Source organism: Heteronotia binoei, chromosome 4 (assembly GCF_032191835.1).
Source record: "Heteronotia binoei isolate CCM8104 ecotype False Entrance Well chromosome 4, APGP_CSIRO_Hbin_v1, whole genome shotgun sequence".
Lineage (NCBI taxonomy): Eukaryota > Metazoa > Chordata > Lepidosauria > Squamata > Gekkonidae > Heteronotia > Heteronotia binoei.
The window spans coordinates 63020887-63035342 of NC_083226.1; the positions used below are offsets into that span (position 1 = coordinate 63020887).

The 14456-nt window shown below is 41.5% G+C and overlaps 1 protein-coding gene across 4 annotated transcripts in view; it reads left to right on the plus strand.

Annotated features, from left to right (window-relative positions):
- Positions 1-9988, plus strand: part of LOC132570585 (zinc-regulated GTPase metalloprotein activator 1A-like) — a 36645-nt gene extending 26657 nt beyond the window's left edge. For all 4 annotated transcript variants that reach the window (XM_060237425.1, XM_060237424.1, XM_060237427.1 and 1 more), the window contains exons 11-16: positions 2532-2588; positions 3863-3914; positions 5019-5087; positions 5297-5362; positions 8618-8744; positions 9766-9988. In XM_060237425.1, the coding sequence (XP_060093408.1) occupies positions 2532-2588; positions 3863-3914; positions 5019-5087; positions 5297-5362; positions 8618-8744; positions 9766-9839 (445 nt within the window). In that variant the 3' untranslated portion in view covers positions 9840-9988. The remainder of the gene's footprint in view (positions 1-2531; positions 2589-3862; positions 3915-5018; positions 5088-5296; positions 5363-8617; positions 8745-9765) is intronic.
- The last annotated feature ends 4468 nt before the right edge of the window (positions 9989-14456 follow it).

Below are 14456 nucleotides of genomic sequence, written 5' to 3' on the forward strand. Positions count from 1 at the left end.
ACTTAATGTTCAGCAGTAGTAGTCATTAATGCAAAGAGCCTAAGCAGAGCTGAAGATCCGTCTGTGTCTTTCAGGTATCCACAAAGCTTCACATTTGCAAAGACCAGTTTGAATTTATATGTGTTGAATACATTTTCTAAAATCTAGACATAATTCTCATGTTGATGATTGAGGAATTGTTTCCTACATTTGGCCTTTAAAAGGCAAAATACAGCAAGAATCTCTCCAAACAAGAAGATATAAGCATTGTAGCAGCTTTGCTGCTGCTGTCATAACTTGTAAAGTTTAGGGTCATCTTGGCTTTGAAGGGTTGGTTTTTACAACCCTGCTCTTCACTACCCAAAGGAGTCTCAGAGTGGCTTACAATCACCTCTCCGCACAACAGACTTCCTGTGAGGTAGATGAGGCTGAGAGAGCTTTGAGAGAACTGTGACTGATCCAAGATCACTCAGCTGGGCTGCATGTGAAGGACTGGGGAATCAAACACAGTTCTCCAGATTAAAGTCCACGCTCTTAAGCACTACATCATGCTGAAACAGACTAGTGTAATGCTGATGAAGGAAACTGACTTGCTTCTCCTTGTAGATGTTCAGAAGTTCCAAGTAGTAGTGATATTCTTTTCTAGATACTGTAGTCAGTCTTCATATTGTGTTTTGCTTCTGAAGTACTGCAGAGAGCAGACAATTCAAACTCAGCTGGTTATTATTGAAAGAGGAGATTTTCTTACACCATTCTTGAGCATTAAAATATTTCCTCTTAGAAACAAGGCTTTGGCAAACTTACTGAAGAATATAAAACTGGTAAACCCGTGGGAATTTCTCCCCATTTTTCAGCACTGGCTTAAAACAAATTCTAATATTACACACTTTTTACCACAGTTTTAATAACCAAACAGACTCTTTAATGCTGTTATTACTGGTGTCAACACCCACACTTAAACTCTTACCACACATTTTAAATAAGCAGAAAAAGTGGCTTGATTGGAAGGAGGGCGAGGGCAAGCTGTGGTCCTGTGCATACTCTATTGAATAAAGATGAACTTGCTTATGAATAAATATGCACAAGACTGCACTGCATATAACAAAGTCAGTAGGAGTAATTATGTATGTTCCAGGTAGCTGTTACTCTTGATTTCTCATCATCTAGGTAGCAGAATCAAAACAAATATATTTGCTGATCAGTTTTGTTGGTCAGTTTTCTTCAGATCTTGACCTGGAATATTTGTTCAAAACCATCTTTATCCTTCTAAAAAAATACTTCTGTTTAGCTGGAAGACATTTCCTATATCCGAACAAAGATGCTGCATCTGGGTGTTCCTATAAAACAAGAAATAAGTAACACATTCAGATTTTTCAAGCAAACCAACAGATTAAAAGGCGGGTATTGTAAGTATGCTGGGGTGGAAAAAAACTTCCATCTCATGTAGCAATGCACGAAGGGGTTGAAACTGGTTTGCTTGTTACAAAGTCCTTGTTTCTCTCATAGATCCCATTGACCAGACATGCTCTGGGAGTTCTAAATGCAGAACTTCCTAAGTGCATAAACCTAACCTTGACCAGGACCATTGTATGTGGGCAAAGGGGACCTAAGCCTCCCCCACCCCCATCTGCTATTTTCCCCATTAGGGGAACTTCATGTATACTGATGGATTACAAATAAATTTCCTCAATGGAGCAAATACCATATGTTTAGGGGCAGACCCACATATACCTGGAATTTAAGGCCAGAGCATGGACCTCCCAAAGGATATCTGTTTCCAAGTCCAGGACACATGGAGAACACAAGAACTTTGTAGCACGTGAATTGGCCTTCAGTAAGTGCAAGAAAGAGACTGCTGTCCATTCATCTCATCTTGTTTAATGGGAAAAAATATAACACTTTTTATCAGATTACCTATTTTTACTTTTTACCAGGGAATACTGAGGACTAGGGCCAGTCTGGATGCTGAAGGTGTTCCAATTCTTCATCTTGTTGCTATAGACATCTCTATTTCTGGGTACTTACGCAGTGTTTAAACAATCATCTGAGTTGAGTTTTAAGGATTTATTATGGTGGTTTAAATTTAGTACCAAACTTCAATGCTTTCTGATTTGTTGCTTCACCTCTTAGTTTTCTGTAAGGTCCTAAGATTTTGTGATTGACAAACCTGGTGCAGCTAATACAGACAGGTCTTTTTTATGAGGTCTCTTATGGAGGCAGTTTATTCAAACTGGCTCAGAGACCTAATTTTAAAGTTAGTGTGTAGTTCCACATTCTATTCTGAATTAAAAGCTGCATATATTCAGCCAATTTTCAGATCATTTCTTCATAATCTAGGCACAAGTTAACTTGGTCCTAAAATTACTGTAATGTTGAAGAAATGGGTAATATGTAACAAAGTTTAACAAAGTACAAACAACACTCAGTTCCTATTTTTGGTGTTTAGAATTGTTGAATTGACTTGGATTTTAAATTCCTCAAAACAGAGATTGCATCTTTGAGAGAACTGATAGCACACATTTAAAGAATAACATTATTCTGCTTTTTCATAGAGTTGATCTTTCTGATGTGTTGGACTTGCATGCCTTTGACAGTGTCTCAGGAAAAAGGTAACATTCAGTTTTACAACATTCTCAGTAACAATTAGCATAGTATCACTGTTCTTTAGGACCTGGGCAAATACTGTCATTTTAGAGTTAGCCTTGCATCCCTGTCTGTTACATGACTAATTATGGCCATTGTCTTAATTAGTTATGTTCTTATCATTGTCTTCAAATACTCAGTGGGCAGAAAAACTTAAATAAGGCAGAAAAATGTCCAGTGATCAGCCAGCCCTAAAGGATTCCATGGAAAGCACATACCCAGGTACTCGGGGGGCTGTATCACATGTTGTCAGTCATGTCACAGTTGCTAAACAATAGGTGACAGTTGTTCATCTAATATGTAATCTTAAAAGCAAAAGAGACTGTAAAGAGAATTGCATCTAACCAGCAACATGGAATTGTGGGCTGAGTTCTGTCTTCCTTGCAAAGGAGATGTGATTTGGATGGATGCATCCTCTGCTACAAAAAAGTACTTTTAAAAGGACACTTATTCAGAGCCATAGCATTTACAGTCTTTTTTTCTTTATGCATTTTTCTAGTGAAGGTCTAATTGGTGTCAAACAATTGCATGATTTGGCTATGAATAGTACTTTTAGAATGCTGCACAAAAGTCTCCTTTTGAAAAGATATTCTAAAAAGCAGCTGTCTGCTTATTCATTTTCCTTGTCCATGATGCGTGATATGAATTATATATGGAGTTATGTTTTCTTGGGCATCATATGCTACCTACAACAATTCTTTTATGCAGTGTGGCAGACATTTTGTTTTTGCTTGGGGTATGTTTTCTTTCCCTCAAAATGTATGTGTCCTTGAAATAGCACTGGAAGACATTGTGCATCCTCTATATAAAGCAGATAAATTTCTTAGTTCTTCTGCTGCTCTAGAACCAAGCTTAAGTTTTGTTTTGCTTTCATTCATTTTCAAAAATTGTCCAATATATAATAATGCAGCAAGTGTCTTACATTGATTCATTCACTTGGTGGCAGTTATCTCACACATACCCTAGTCTCCAGAATGATTAAAACAAGATGCTTTTGGGTGCCAATAACCCAGGCTGCAATATAGTATCTGCTCTTTAGAACTAATTGCACAAACAGCACAAACCAGCAACTTTATGTTGCAAAACAGATCTGCTATGAAGAGTGTATAGTGTTCACAGACCAACAAAGACACAGAGGAACAATCTTATAATTCTGTGATTCACTAATATATATTTCATCACACTACACAGACAACCTGGTGTTTTTTGCTTAACATAATGCTACATTTATTGTTCTAAGTTTGCAACAGAAGCTGCAGCTTCAAGAGGCACCACAACCACACCTTGATAAGGTAACTTTTATTTTCTCCTAGTGAAGTGGTTCCATGATCTGCTGGTCAGACATCATCTGTGACTTGCATATATTGTAATAGTGTCTTTATATCTCGCACTTCCTTTATTCCCTCTTAAATGTTGATCAGTTTTCCTCATAATACCATACTTTAAAATAACAGATAGTATGCAAGGCAGCAATTCAGAGGGTTGGTTTCATTAAAATAATTATAGTTCAGTGGAACTTTTCAATAAATGAGGTAACAAATGGCTCTTTTTAGTAAAGAAGAAAACATCACCAATTGTTCATTATATTGACCTTTCTTATCGATTAAAATGAGCTCAAAATTGTGCTAGTAAATAGGTTGCTAGATTATATTTGCTGAGATAATTTAGTGTTTATTTTTATAACGAAGTTTCAATAACAGTGTCTACTGTTGTCTCCGGATGCATATAAGGATAGTAAAATCTTGAGAAAAAGCTGTCTGTGTCAGGATTTAGGAAGCCATTCATTAGCTCTGCATCTTAGCCCTTAAGCATGAGTGCTAATTGGTTGTTTCCCTTCGTTCATCCTGGACAACAAAGTAGAAATAAACCTGGAGAGAGCTGCTTGCAAGGATTGTCAGGCTTGATTAGATGGCTATTATCAAAACAATTATATAGATACCACCACTTGTTAAAACTTAATTAGTATGTTAATTCCTATAGCTAGCAGGTTGTGTTTCATGGGAAAAAACTATATTTTAAAATATTATGATTAAAATTAGTGGACTTAGTAGTTGCATCAGTGCAGCTGGGTTTGCTCAGTGCTGCCACACTAGGAATAGCTACCATCCATAGAATCATCTTGATAGAAGTGTGTTATAATGCGGTTCATGCTCACATAAAAGCACAGCACAATAAATAGAGCTGCTGTATCAGATTATGCTCTAATATAACATTTTGTATTATTTTTGTGTCTTTATGGTTTGAAGTGATACAATTCTGGGGCTATAAAGGGTGTCCAGATTTTTACAAATGCAGCATGGATTATTCAGGATGTCAAGAGAAAGCACAAGTAAAGTTATTGGTTTTCAAGTAAAAAGTTAAAGAACTGGCTATAGCCGTTTATGTATTAATTTCAGAGTATTGTCACATCCACATTTGAAGTACATGGAAGCACTACTGAAGAAGACCTAAATGAGTTTGTTCAGGTAAGTGCTTCATACGTCACATCTGAAGCCCAGTTCACTCATCATTTTCCCTGCAACTTAAGAGGACAGGAAAGGGATTTGTATGCCCATGGTTCTTGATGGATTGAACTTGCTCCCTGGGAACTGAGTAGAGCTTTAACATTTTAGTCCTGGAAGATATCCTATTCCCTATACATCATTCTTAAAAATATTTTCCTTTCTGTTCATAGAACTTGCTGTGGGAGAAGACTTTGAAAGACAAGAGAGGTAGCCCCATGGAAGTCATAAGACTCAAGGTTCAGTACTCAGTTTCACCAAGCTGTGTTTTCAGAGGCATTTTGCTTGGACATAATGTGGCTGTATACATGGCAAATATAAGCCAAATCCACCAGAATTCATTTGGACTATACAGCTGAAGCAGTGACATGTAAAGTGCCACATAGAGCCCATTCTGAGGTTATCTTCATTGTATGGATGACATCTGAGATGCCTCTTATACTTCTAAGCCTCCAGTCTTCTTAAGAGGATTCCATGAGGTAGCTGTATTCCAAGCCATTGAACATAAGAACATAAGAGAAGCCATGTTGGATCAGGCCAATGGCCCATCCATTCCAACACTCTGTATCACACAGTGGCCAATAATTTATGTATGTGTGTATGTATGTATGTGTGTATATATATATATGTATGTATGTATGTATACACACACAAACACACACTGTGGCTAATAGCCACTGATGGACCTCTGCTCCATATTTTTATCTAACCCCCTCTTGAAACTGGCTATGCCTGTAGCCGCCACCACCTCCTGTGGCAGTGAATTCCACATGTTAATCACCCTTTGGGTGAAGAAGTACCATATTTTTCACTCCATAAGACGCACTTTCCCCCCCCCCCCAAAAAAAAAGTGGGGAGGAAAGTGTGTGCATCTTATGGAGCTAGGCTTGCCAAGTCCAATTCAAGAAATATCCGGGGACTTTGGGGGTGGAGCCAGGAGACATCGGGGCGGAGCCAGGAACAAGGGTGTGACAAGCATAATTGAACTCCAAGGGAGTTCTGGCCATCACATTTAAAGGGACCGCACACCTTTTTAAATGTCTTCCTTCCATAGGAAATAATGAAGGATAGGGGCACCTTCTTTTCGGGCTCATAGAATTGGACCCCATAGTCCAATCGTTTTGAAACTTGGTGGATACTTTGGAGAGAGTCACTAAATACTATACTGAAAATTTGGTGCCTCTACCTCAAAAAACAGCGCCCCCAGAGCCCCCAAAACCTCCAGATCAATTCCCCATTATATCCTATGAGAATCGATCTCCACATAGAGAATAATGAAGTACTCAGCAGACTTCCCCCCCCCCCCTAATTTCTGGCAACACTGAAGGGGGATTGGCCTCTCTACTCACGAGTTGCTGCCAACTTTTTCAAAGTAACACAGACACTCCATCCCAAGAGGAAGCCTTTCAATCAGCGACTGAAGCTTCCGGAGGTAGAAACGCACATGGCCCTCTGGGGGCGGAGCTCCCCCCCCTCCACTGGCCAGACTCCCCGAGGAGATGCCTGTAGCAGCCAGAGAGGATGCAAGGACTACGAGTCGCAGCATGCACCTCGCAAAGGGAGGCTGTGCCGTTTCCCCCCACCCACCCCACCCGCTTCCATGTTTTTGGAGATCGGGGGAAAAGGCTGCTAATCCAGGGATCCCCCGGCAGGGCGGGGGGGGGGGGTGTTGGGAAGCATATATGGAGCGAACACTGCAAAAAAGGCGTGCCCAAGGGCAAGCATGTGACGGCGGGCGGGTCCAATTCGCGCGCGATGGCGGACGGGAGTGTCCAATCTGCGCGCGCCCCTCCCCTCCGCGAAGTGGGGCCAAGAGTGCTGAGGGGGTCCGGCTCGGGTCGTGCACCGCCGCCAGTCTGTGGGAAAAATAATAAGCTTTTTAAATTATTATTACTATTATTATTGCCGTCAGAGCTATGTTTTCCCTCAGGCCTCCCAAGGCCACCTTCCGGTCCTACCTTTTGCCTTAGGTGAGTCAGTGAGTGAGTGAGGAGAACCTCCTCAGGATCGGGGCCGCCCCACCCAGGAACCACTTTGTCTTAAACAGCCCCCTCTTTTGAATGAGTTGGGAGGAAGGAAACTGCGCTCTGAACCCGGGTCCTCTGCACGCGTGACCCCAGCTGACACGGGGCTGCGGGAACCCTGCGCTTCCTCGGGAGTAGAAGCCCTGGGGCTGGGGGGGGGGGAAGACTTGGGGGCTGGGAAGAAGCTGACGCATGTCGGAGGAAGGAGCTGCAGGGTGGCACAGGCCGGGACCCCTCAGGGAATCAGCCTTTGGTCAGCCAGGAGGGCTTTGCAGTCCTGCACGGAGTTCCTCCTGCCCTGGACCTATTACACTTTTTGGTTCAGAATATTTTTTTCCCCTGTTTTCCTCCTCTAAAAACTAGGTGCGTCTTATGGTCAGGTGCGCCTTATGGAGTGAAAAATAGCCATTCTAACCCGACTGCTCAGCAATTTCATTAAATGCCCACGAGTTCTTGTATTGTGAGAAAGGGAGAAAAGTACTTCTTTCTCTACCTTCTCCATCCCATAATCTTGTAAACCTCTTATCATGTCACCCCGCAGTTGACGTTTCTCCAAGCTAAAGAGCCCCAAGCGTTTTAACCTTTCTTCATAGGGAAAGTGTTCCAAGCCTGTAATCATTCTAGTTGCCCTTTTCTGGACTTTTTCCAATGCTATAAAATCCTTTTTGAGGTGCGGTGACCAGAATTGCACACAGTATTCCAAATGAGACCACACCATCGATTTATACAGGGGCATTATGATACTGGCTGATTTGTTTTCAATTTCCTTCCTAATAATACCCAGCATGGCGTTGGCCTTTTTTATTGCAATCGCACACTGTCTTGACATTTTCAGTGAGTTATCTACCATGACCCCAAGATCTCTCTCTTGGTCAGTCTCTGCCAGTTCACATCCCATCAACTTGTATTGTAGCTGGGATTCTTGGCCCCAATGTGCATTACTTTGCACTTAGCCACATTGAACCTCGTCTGCCACGTTGACGCCCACTCACCCAGTCTCAACAGATCCCTTTGGAGTTCCTCACAATCCTCTCTGGTTCTTACCACCCTGAACAATTTAGTGTCATCCGCAAACTTGGCCACTTCATTGTAGCCCTCTTAAAATCAGTTAGCATGGGAGAAGGAGCCACACTGTGGATTCCCTCCCATATGGTTCAGAGCTTCTGATGTTATCCCGGCAGCATAGGAGAGAGTTATGCTCTAAGGTGTCTAACCGACCTAAGGTGTCGGTTCTTACTGTGAAGGATGGTTAGGAGTACTGAAACCCAGGGATGATTTACAAACATTTGTCTCATCCCACTTCTAAAATCTATTCTGCCACTGCTAATGTAGGACAATATGCTTCAAGAATATTAGGACTGTTAAAATAAAATAATTAAGTGATGTTCATAAACCATGTTTCTGTCATGTCCCAACTTAAACATAAATGCTTTCATGATACAGCTACTAATTTATATTCTATCTCATTAGGGGCTGGTTTCTATCAAAGATAAACCTCATCAAGTGATAGTCCAAGGTATTCATGAGCTGTATGACCTAGAAGACACCACTGTGAAATGGAAGGAGGATGAACGAACAAATAGATTGGTTTTAATAGGTATGGGAAACGTGTATTTCATCTGCTTGTTTTACAAGTAGCTGTTTTTTAATGGAGGGGCACATGCCATAGCATAGAAGATACAAATGTTGAGAACATATCTGAAGCATTTCCAATTTCTACCAAGATTCATAGTGCTTGATGTTTACTTTTTTTGTTTATGTGTGGGTCCATATTTTTCTTTTTAACGGTCTAGATTTATATACAAATTGCTTATATGAAGGTTGAAAGTAAGGTTGGTGTAGGATCAGTTCTAATCAGATTAATAGTTTATCATAAGAATGTTCCAAATACTGTATCCGTGTAGATGGTATTGTGTGCATATATGGATTATGAGGGCTGGTAGTTTATGTTTTGGTCTCTAAGCCCAAGATGGCTGTGATAGTCACAGGCATGCCTTTAAATTTAGTAGTTCCCCAATCACACACAAACCTGTTTTTAGGAGAAGAGGGGTACTGAACCCTCCTGCAATGTCAGCTGTCTCAGTTGACCTCTTATCCTGACACTGAGCCCAGCAGTATGGAATGGCTATGTGTGTCTGAAGAATTTGAGCTCCCCTTGTCCACATCTCTTTTTGTTCTTTAAATCACATTCCTGATCTGCTGTAAATGTGACCACATCTGGGCAGAAATCTGTCACCATCATGTGTAGCTTGGTTTTCAGATTTATCTTTCCAAAACTTTCAAGCACCTAATAAGTAGCAAGTTGTTAATGCATACTACAGAATAGCTTTGCTAATACCTTACAGAGGCCCTCTCTTGTGAAGAAATGTAACCCCTGGGAGTCACTGTATGTAGTGGCCTTGCTTCTTGCATAGTGATAGGAGAGGTGTGACTTTGAGAGGTGGGGAAGAGGATAAGGATAAGCTGAGTACTTACTATGGACCCTACCCTCTGCACATCAAATCTGAGTGGCATCTGATGTACTAAGCATTTATCTTCTCAGAAGAATTAATAAAGTAGTTTCTCCTTTAATATGCATTAAGACCTTTTTTTTCCTTTTTATGTTGACCTCTCTGCAGGTAGGAACTTGGATAAATATATCCTTCAGGATGCCTTTGTAGCTATTGTGACAAATAGAGAAGGAAATGGTTGATGTTGCCTTCCAAACAATGGATTTCCAGCAGTACATGATTTTTAAATGGAAAAATCCAGGACTGTTTCATGGTTGTAAAGCTGGAATTCTCTGCAGTTGAACACATTTGCTTTTACTGTCTAAAAATAAAATTACTACATTTGTGTGTTTGTGTTAGTCATGGGGACTGGTTTAAAAAAGCACCATGATTAAATTGCTGATTGGAAAGGGAGGAAGACTTAATGTGCAATCACACTTTGATTTCCTTTTGTTTTCCCACATCACCTGACTAGTGCTTCTGTGTATAGATTATTTCGTTCGAAGCTTAAAGAGATTACCCCTACTATTAGTCAATGTCTAATAGTAAAAATAAGGTAGAAGAGAGTGGTTGCAACAGTGGAGTGGCCTGGAATCATAAAGCTAGAATGAAGCCAAAGATTATCTGGAGTTCCTACCTTATAGTAGCATCCTCTCTCCCATTAAACCCATCCATTTTCAGAAATAAACTGGCCATTAAACTTATTGGAAGTTCCTGGTGGACCACTGCCATGGGAAGGGCCGCTGCCAGACAGGAACAAGCTGAGCCAAGGATTTGAGCAATACAACTCTGTTCTGTCCATTTTGCACAACTCGTTTTACAGTTTAACTTTCTCCTACTTAGTTATACTACAAGGACCATTGGTAGAGCAAACAATTTACAGTCCTGCTCACTTGATTAAAGCAGTAGATAGTAAAATGATTCAAGTGAACCAGGTGTATCACAAGTCACACTGACTAGAAAGACTGCAAGTGTATTTCTCAAACATAAATATAATGATGGATTCATGTGAGTAGCTGTATTGGTCTGAAACAGCATAACAAAGTTTGAGTCCAGTAGTACCTTTAAGACCAACAACATTTTATTCTAGGTATAAGCTTTTCTGGCATCTGAAGTGTGCATGCACACAAAAGCTTATACCTAGAATAAAATGTTGTTGGTCTTAGAGGTGCTACTGGACTCAAACTTTGTTCTGCTGTTTCAGACCAATACAACTACTCAGATGTGTCCATCATATTTATGTTTGAGAAATACACTTGCAGTCTTTCTAGTAGTGTGACTTGTGATGCACTTGGATCATTTTCCTCTCTGTTGCTGTAATCACATGAGCAGGACTAAATCATTCGTTCTGCTAATGGTCCTTGTGCTACTGGACTCAAACCTGCCACAATTCCACAGGACCTGTAAGAACAAACTTTAGATTGACTTTTAACATCTAAGGGGAGGCGACTACCATTCCATAGAACTGACAATCTTAACCGACGCCTATATAATTGTATTTGTAGAGCGCTAAATAACATTCGGTAACATCAATGAATGTAGCACTAAATAGTAATTAGTAACATCAATGCCCATCTTGGATTCTTAGGAATTGTAAATTTGTATAACTTGGTTTTACTATATATTTTGTCTTAACTTTTATGTTGCTTTTAACTGTTTAGCCACCCTGAGCCTGTTACGGGAGGGTGGGATATAAATATGATAAAATAAAATATAATGATCAGTTAGATTCCAGTGACATCTCTCCCCCCCCCCCAAAAAATACCCCCCTTTGCTTTAGCAAAGTTTTGTCCTACGCCGCATCCCATCTGAGGTTGTAGTGACCTCTGCCATACCAGACACAGGTTATTTCTACCACCAGCAACCCTGAGCTTGGTATGTGTTTTCAGGTAATGACTGAAGCTCAGAGTACTTGCTGCCTAACAGTAAGAGGTAATACTGTGGAATATTGGAACTCCAAAACTAGATGGCTTGGAAAGCTTGGCAGATAGGGAATGGCGGAGAATGTTGCTGTGGAAGTCTAACATCAAGATGGGGGGCAACAGAGTCAATGTTAAGGCGGTGAATTATGCACAATTGTATCTTTCTCAGACACTTGTGGGTGGGTCCTGAAGACTAATCTTGGAAACTGCAATCCAGGAGAGGACAGAGACTAAGGAGGGGCTCCTTACTTTTTTCTGCCATTCAAACTCAGCTCTCCCAGCTGCTTCCCCCCCCCCCCCCCGCAAAAGGAAAGATACAGGGATGAATATAGGAACATAAGATAGATTCAGGGGTTGGTCTGAAGCAGCAAAACAAGTTGGAGTCCAACAGCACCTTTTAAGACCAATTTTATTCAAGGTATAAACTTTCATCCGCAAGCACATGAACATAAGAGCCCTTATGGATCAGACTAGTGGTCCTTCTAGTCCAGTATCCTGTCTCACACAGTGGCCAGTCATGGGTCTAAAGTGCTAATGGACTCCAGCTTTTCTCTCAAGCATTGGGAGGGGGGAGAAGGAAGGAGAAGCAGCCCAGCTCCTCTCTGCACAATACAGAGACATTGAGGGATGGAAGCAGTGTTCCCTCTAAGCTGAGTTAGTGTGAGCTAGTTCACAGATTTTTAGCCTCCAGCTCACACATTTTTGTCTTATCCCAGGAAGCATGACCCCAGAGCACACTAACTTATGCAGTAGCACACAACTTTAAAGCTAGTATCTCACAACTTTAATGCCAGTAGCTCACAAAGTAGAATTTTTGCTCGCAAGACTCTGCAGCTTAGAGGGAACATTGGATGGAAGAAAGGAAAATGGAACTCAGGCTTTGCAGCCTGTGTCAGTCTGCAAGCCTAACTTTTCTCAGTCTTCAACAGAGAGATGGGAAAGGGAGCAGAGCTCATACTCTGCTGAGGGTGGGGCTAGCTTTGGCTTTTCTTGTGACCCGGTATTGAGGCTTCCATGGCTCGGTACTGGGTCATGACCCTGTAAATGAGAAACACTGCTATAAGGAGATACATTTTTTTAAAAAAAAATCCTGAAGGAGATCAGTCTGGCTGCAAAGGCAGGATGCTCTGAGCTGACGAGTGTGTTTCAGGGAAGGGAGCTATTGCTGTATTCTCAGGAGCTGGGGAGAGAAGGAACATGGGGTTGTAAAAAGGCTCAACAAGTAAGAGTTGTCTCAATGTCTTCTTCCTGAATTGGTCCAGAGTGAGAATCTCTGCCATGATTAGATTCCTTTATGTATTTCTGATGTAGAAATACCTGGATACTAGGCTGTCGTAGGGTAAGACTTGACACTTTCTAAGCACATAGGCTTGCCAGGTCACCCCTGGCCACTGGCAAGGGATGGGGGGGGAAGGGTTGCCAGATCTAGTTTGGGAGTACCCCTAGAGCTAGGGAGGACTGGAACTTCAGTGGAGTATGATTCCATAGAGTCCACCCTCCGAGGCATCCATTTTCTCCAGGGGGGTGATGTCAGCAGATGAGCTGTAATTCTGGGGATCCCCAAGTCTCACCTGGAGGCTGGCTTCCTAGGGGCTGAGGCAGTAAATTAGAACATAAATGTCAAAATATGTTTGTCTAATTTTAAAAGCCACTGTGGACTAGTGGTAGAAGAGATGGACTAGGATTGGGTAGGCTTAAATTAGTATCATCACTGCCATAGAAGCTTGTTGGGTGACCTTGGGCTTTACCTATCTCATAGTGTAGATCAGGGGTGCCCAACGGTAGCTCTCCAGTTGTTTTTTGCCTACAACTCCCATCAGCCCCAGCCATTGGCTATGCTGGCTGGGGCTGATGGGAGTTGTAGGCAAAAACATCTGGAGAGCTACCATTAGCCACTCCTGGTGTAGATCCAGGTAGGCAGCCACATTGGTCTGAAGCAGTACAACAAAGTTTGAGTCTAGTGGCACCTTTAAGACCAACAAAGTTTTATTCAAGGTTTGATTTTTTGTGCGCACGCACACTTCCTCAGATACAAAATGGAATGTAACAGTTCAAGCATATAAGCAGAGGCTGACTAGCAAATATGCATGCAACATGATGAAGATTTTTTAAGATATGAGAAGACAAAACAGGAATAACTAAGTTTATAAAGTCAACATTTGTTTGGATTTAAGGTGGGGAAAAGTGAAGCAATAAATATGTCAAAATAGGAGATAAATGTGTAAAAATATCCTTCATAATTGTGGGAAGTTTAAGAGTTTAACTGAGACTGTGCTGTTATGCTTCATTAGTCTTCTCTCATGCATGAAGGTAACTAACAGCATGTTTTCCTTTGGAGTGGGGTGCAGTGTTATGTGAGAGAAATACGTAATGGTTGGAGCCACTTCCCAACTGGGAGAAAAACTTTTTGAAGTCAGTATGGAACACACCTGTAATTTTTAAGTGTCCTTCTAATCTCCCTGAAATAGTTAATATATCTGATGTCCAGAGTGCTTTGTTAACGCGGCAGATGCATTGACTTGGAGTGAGGAGGTTTTCCGTGAAAAAAATCGTTTCGCTGGCTCTTTCTGGGCCTGGGTTGTTTCCTTTCTCCTGCAGTTGGTGTGCGGTATGACAGCAGCCATCGGCTACCCGCAAAGTTTTCCATCCTTTGGAAGACAGGTGACTGCCATCCTTGGAAGCCAGTTAAGCTCCGCCTCTGTTGTTTGGCGCCAAAACAGAGAGGAAAACCGCCTGAGCCGAGCCATTCTGTTCCGCTCTTCTGTTGCTGTTGGTGCAGTGGAGAATGATATGTTCTCGCTGATCTGTGCTGTAGCCAAGAGCTGCTAGAAAATAATATCGAGGAGGAATAATATGATGGACGCTAAAGTAACTTCTTTGAAGTACCCGGAGCCAGGC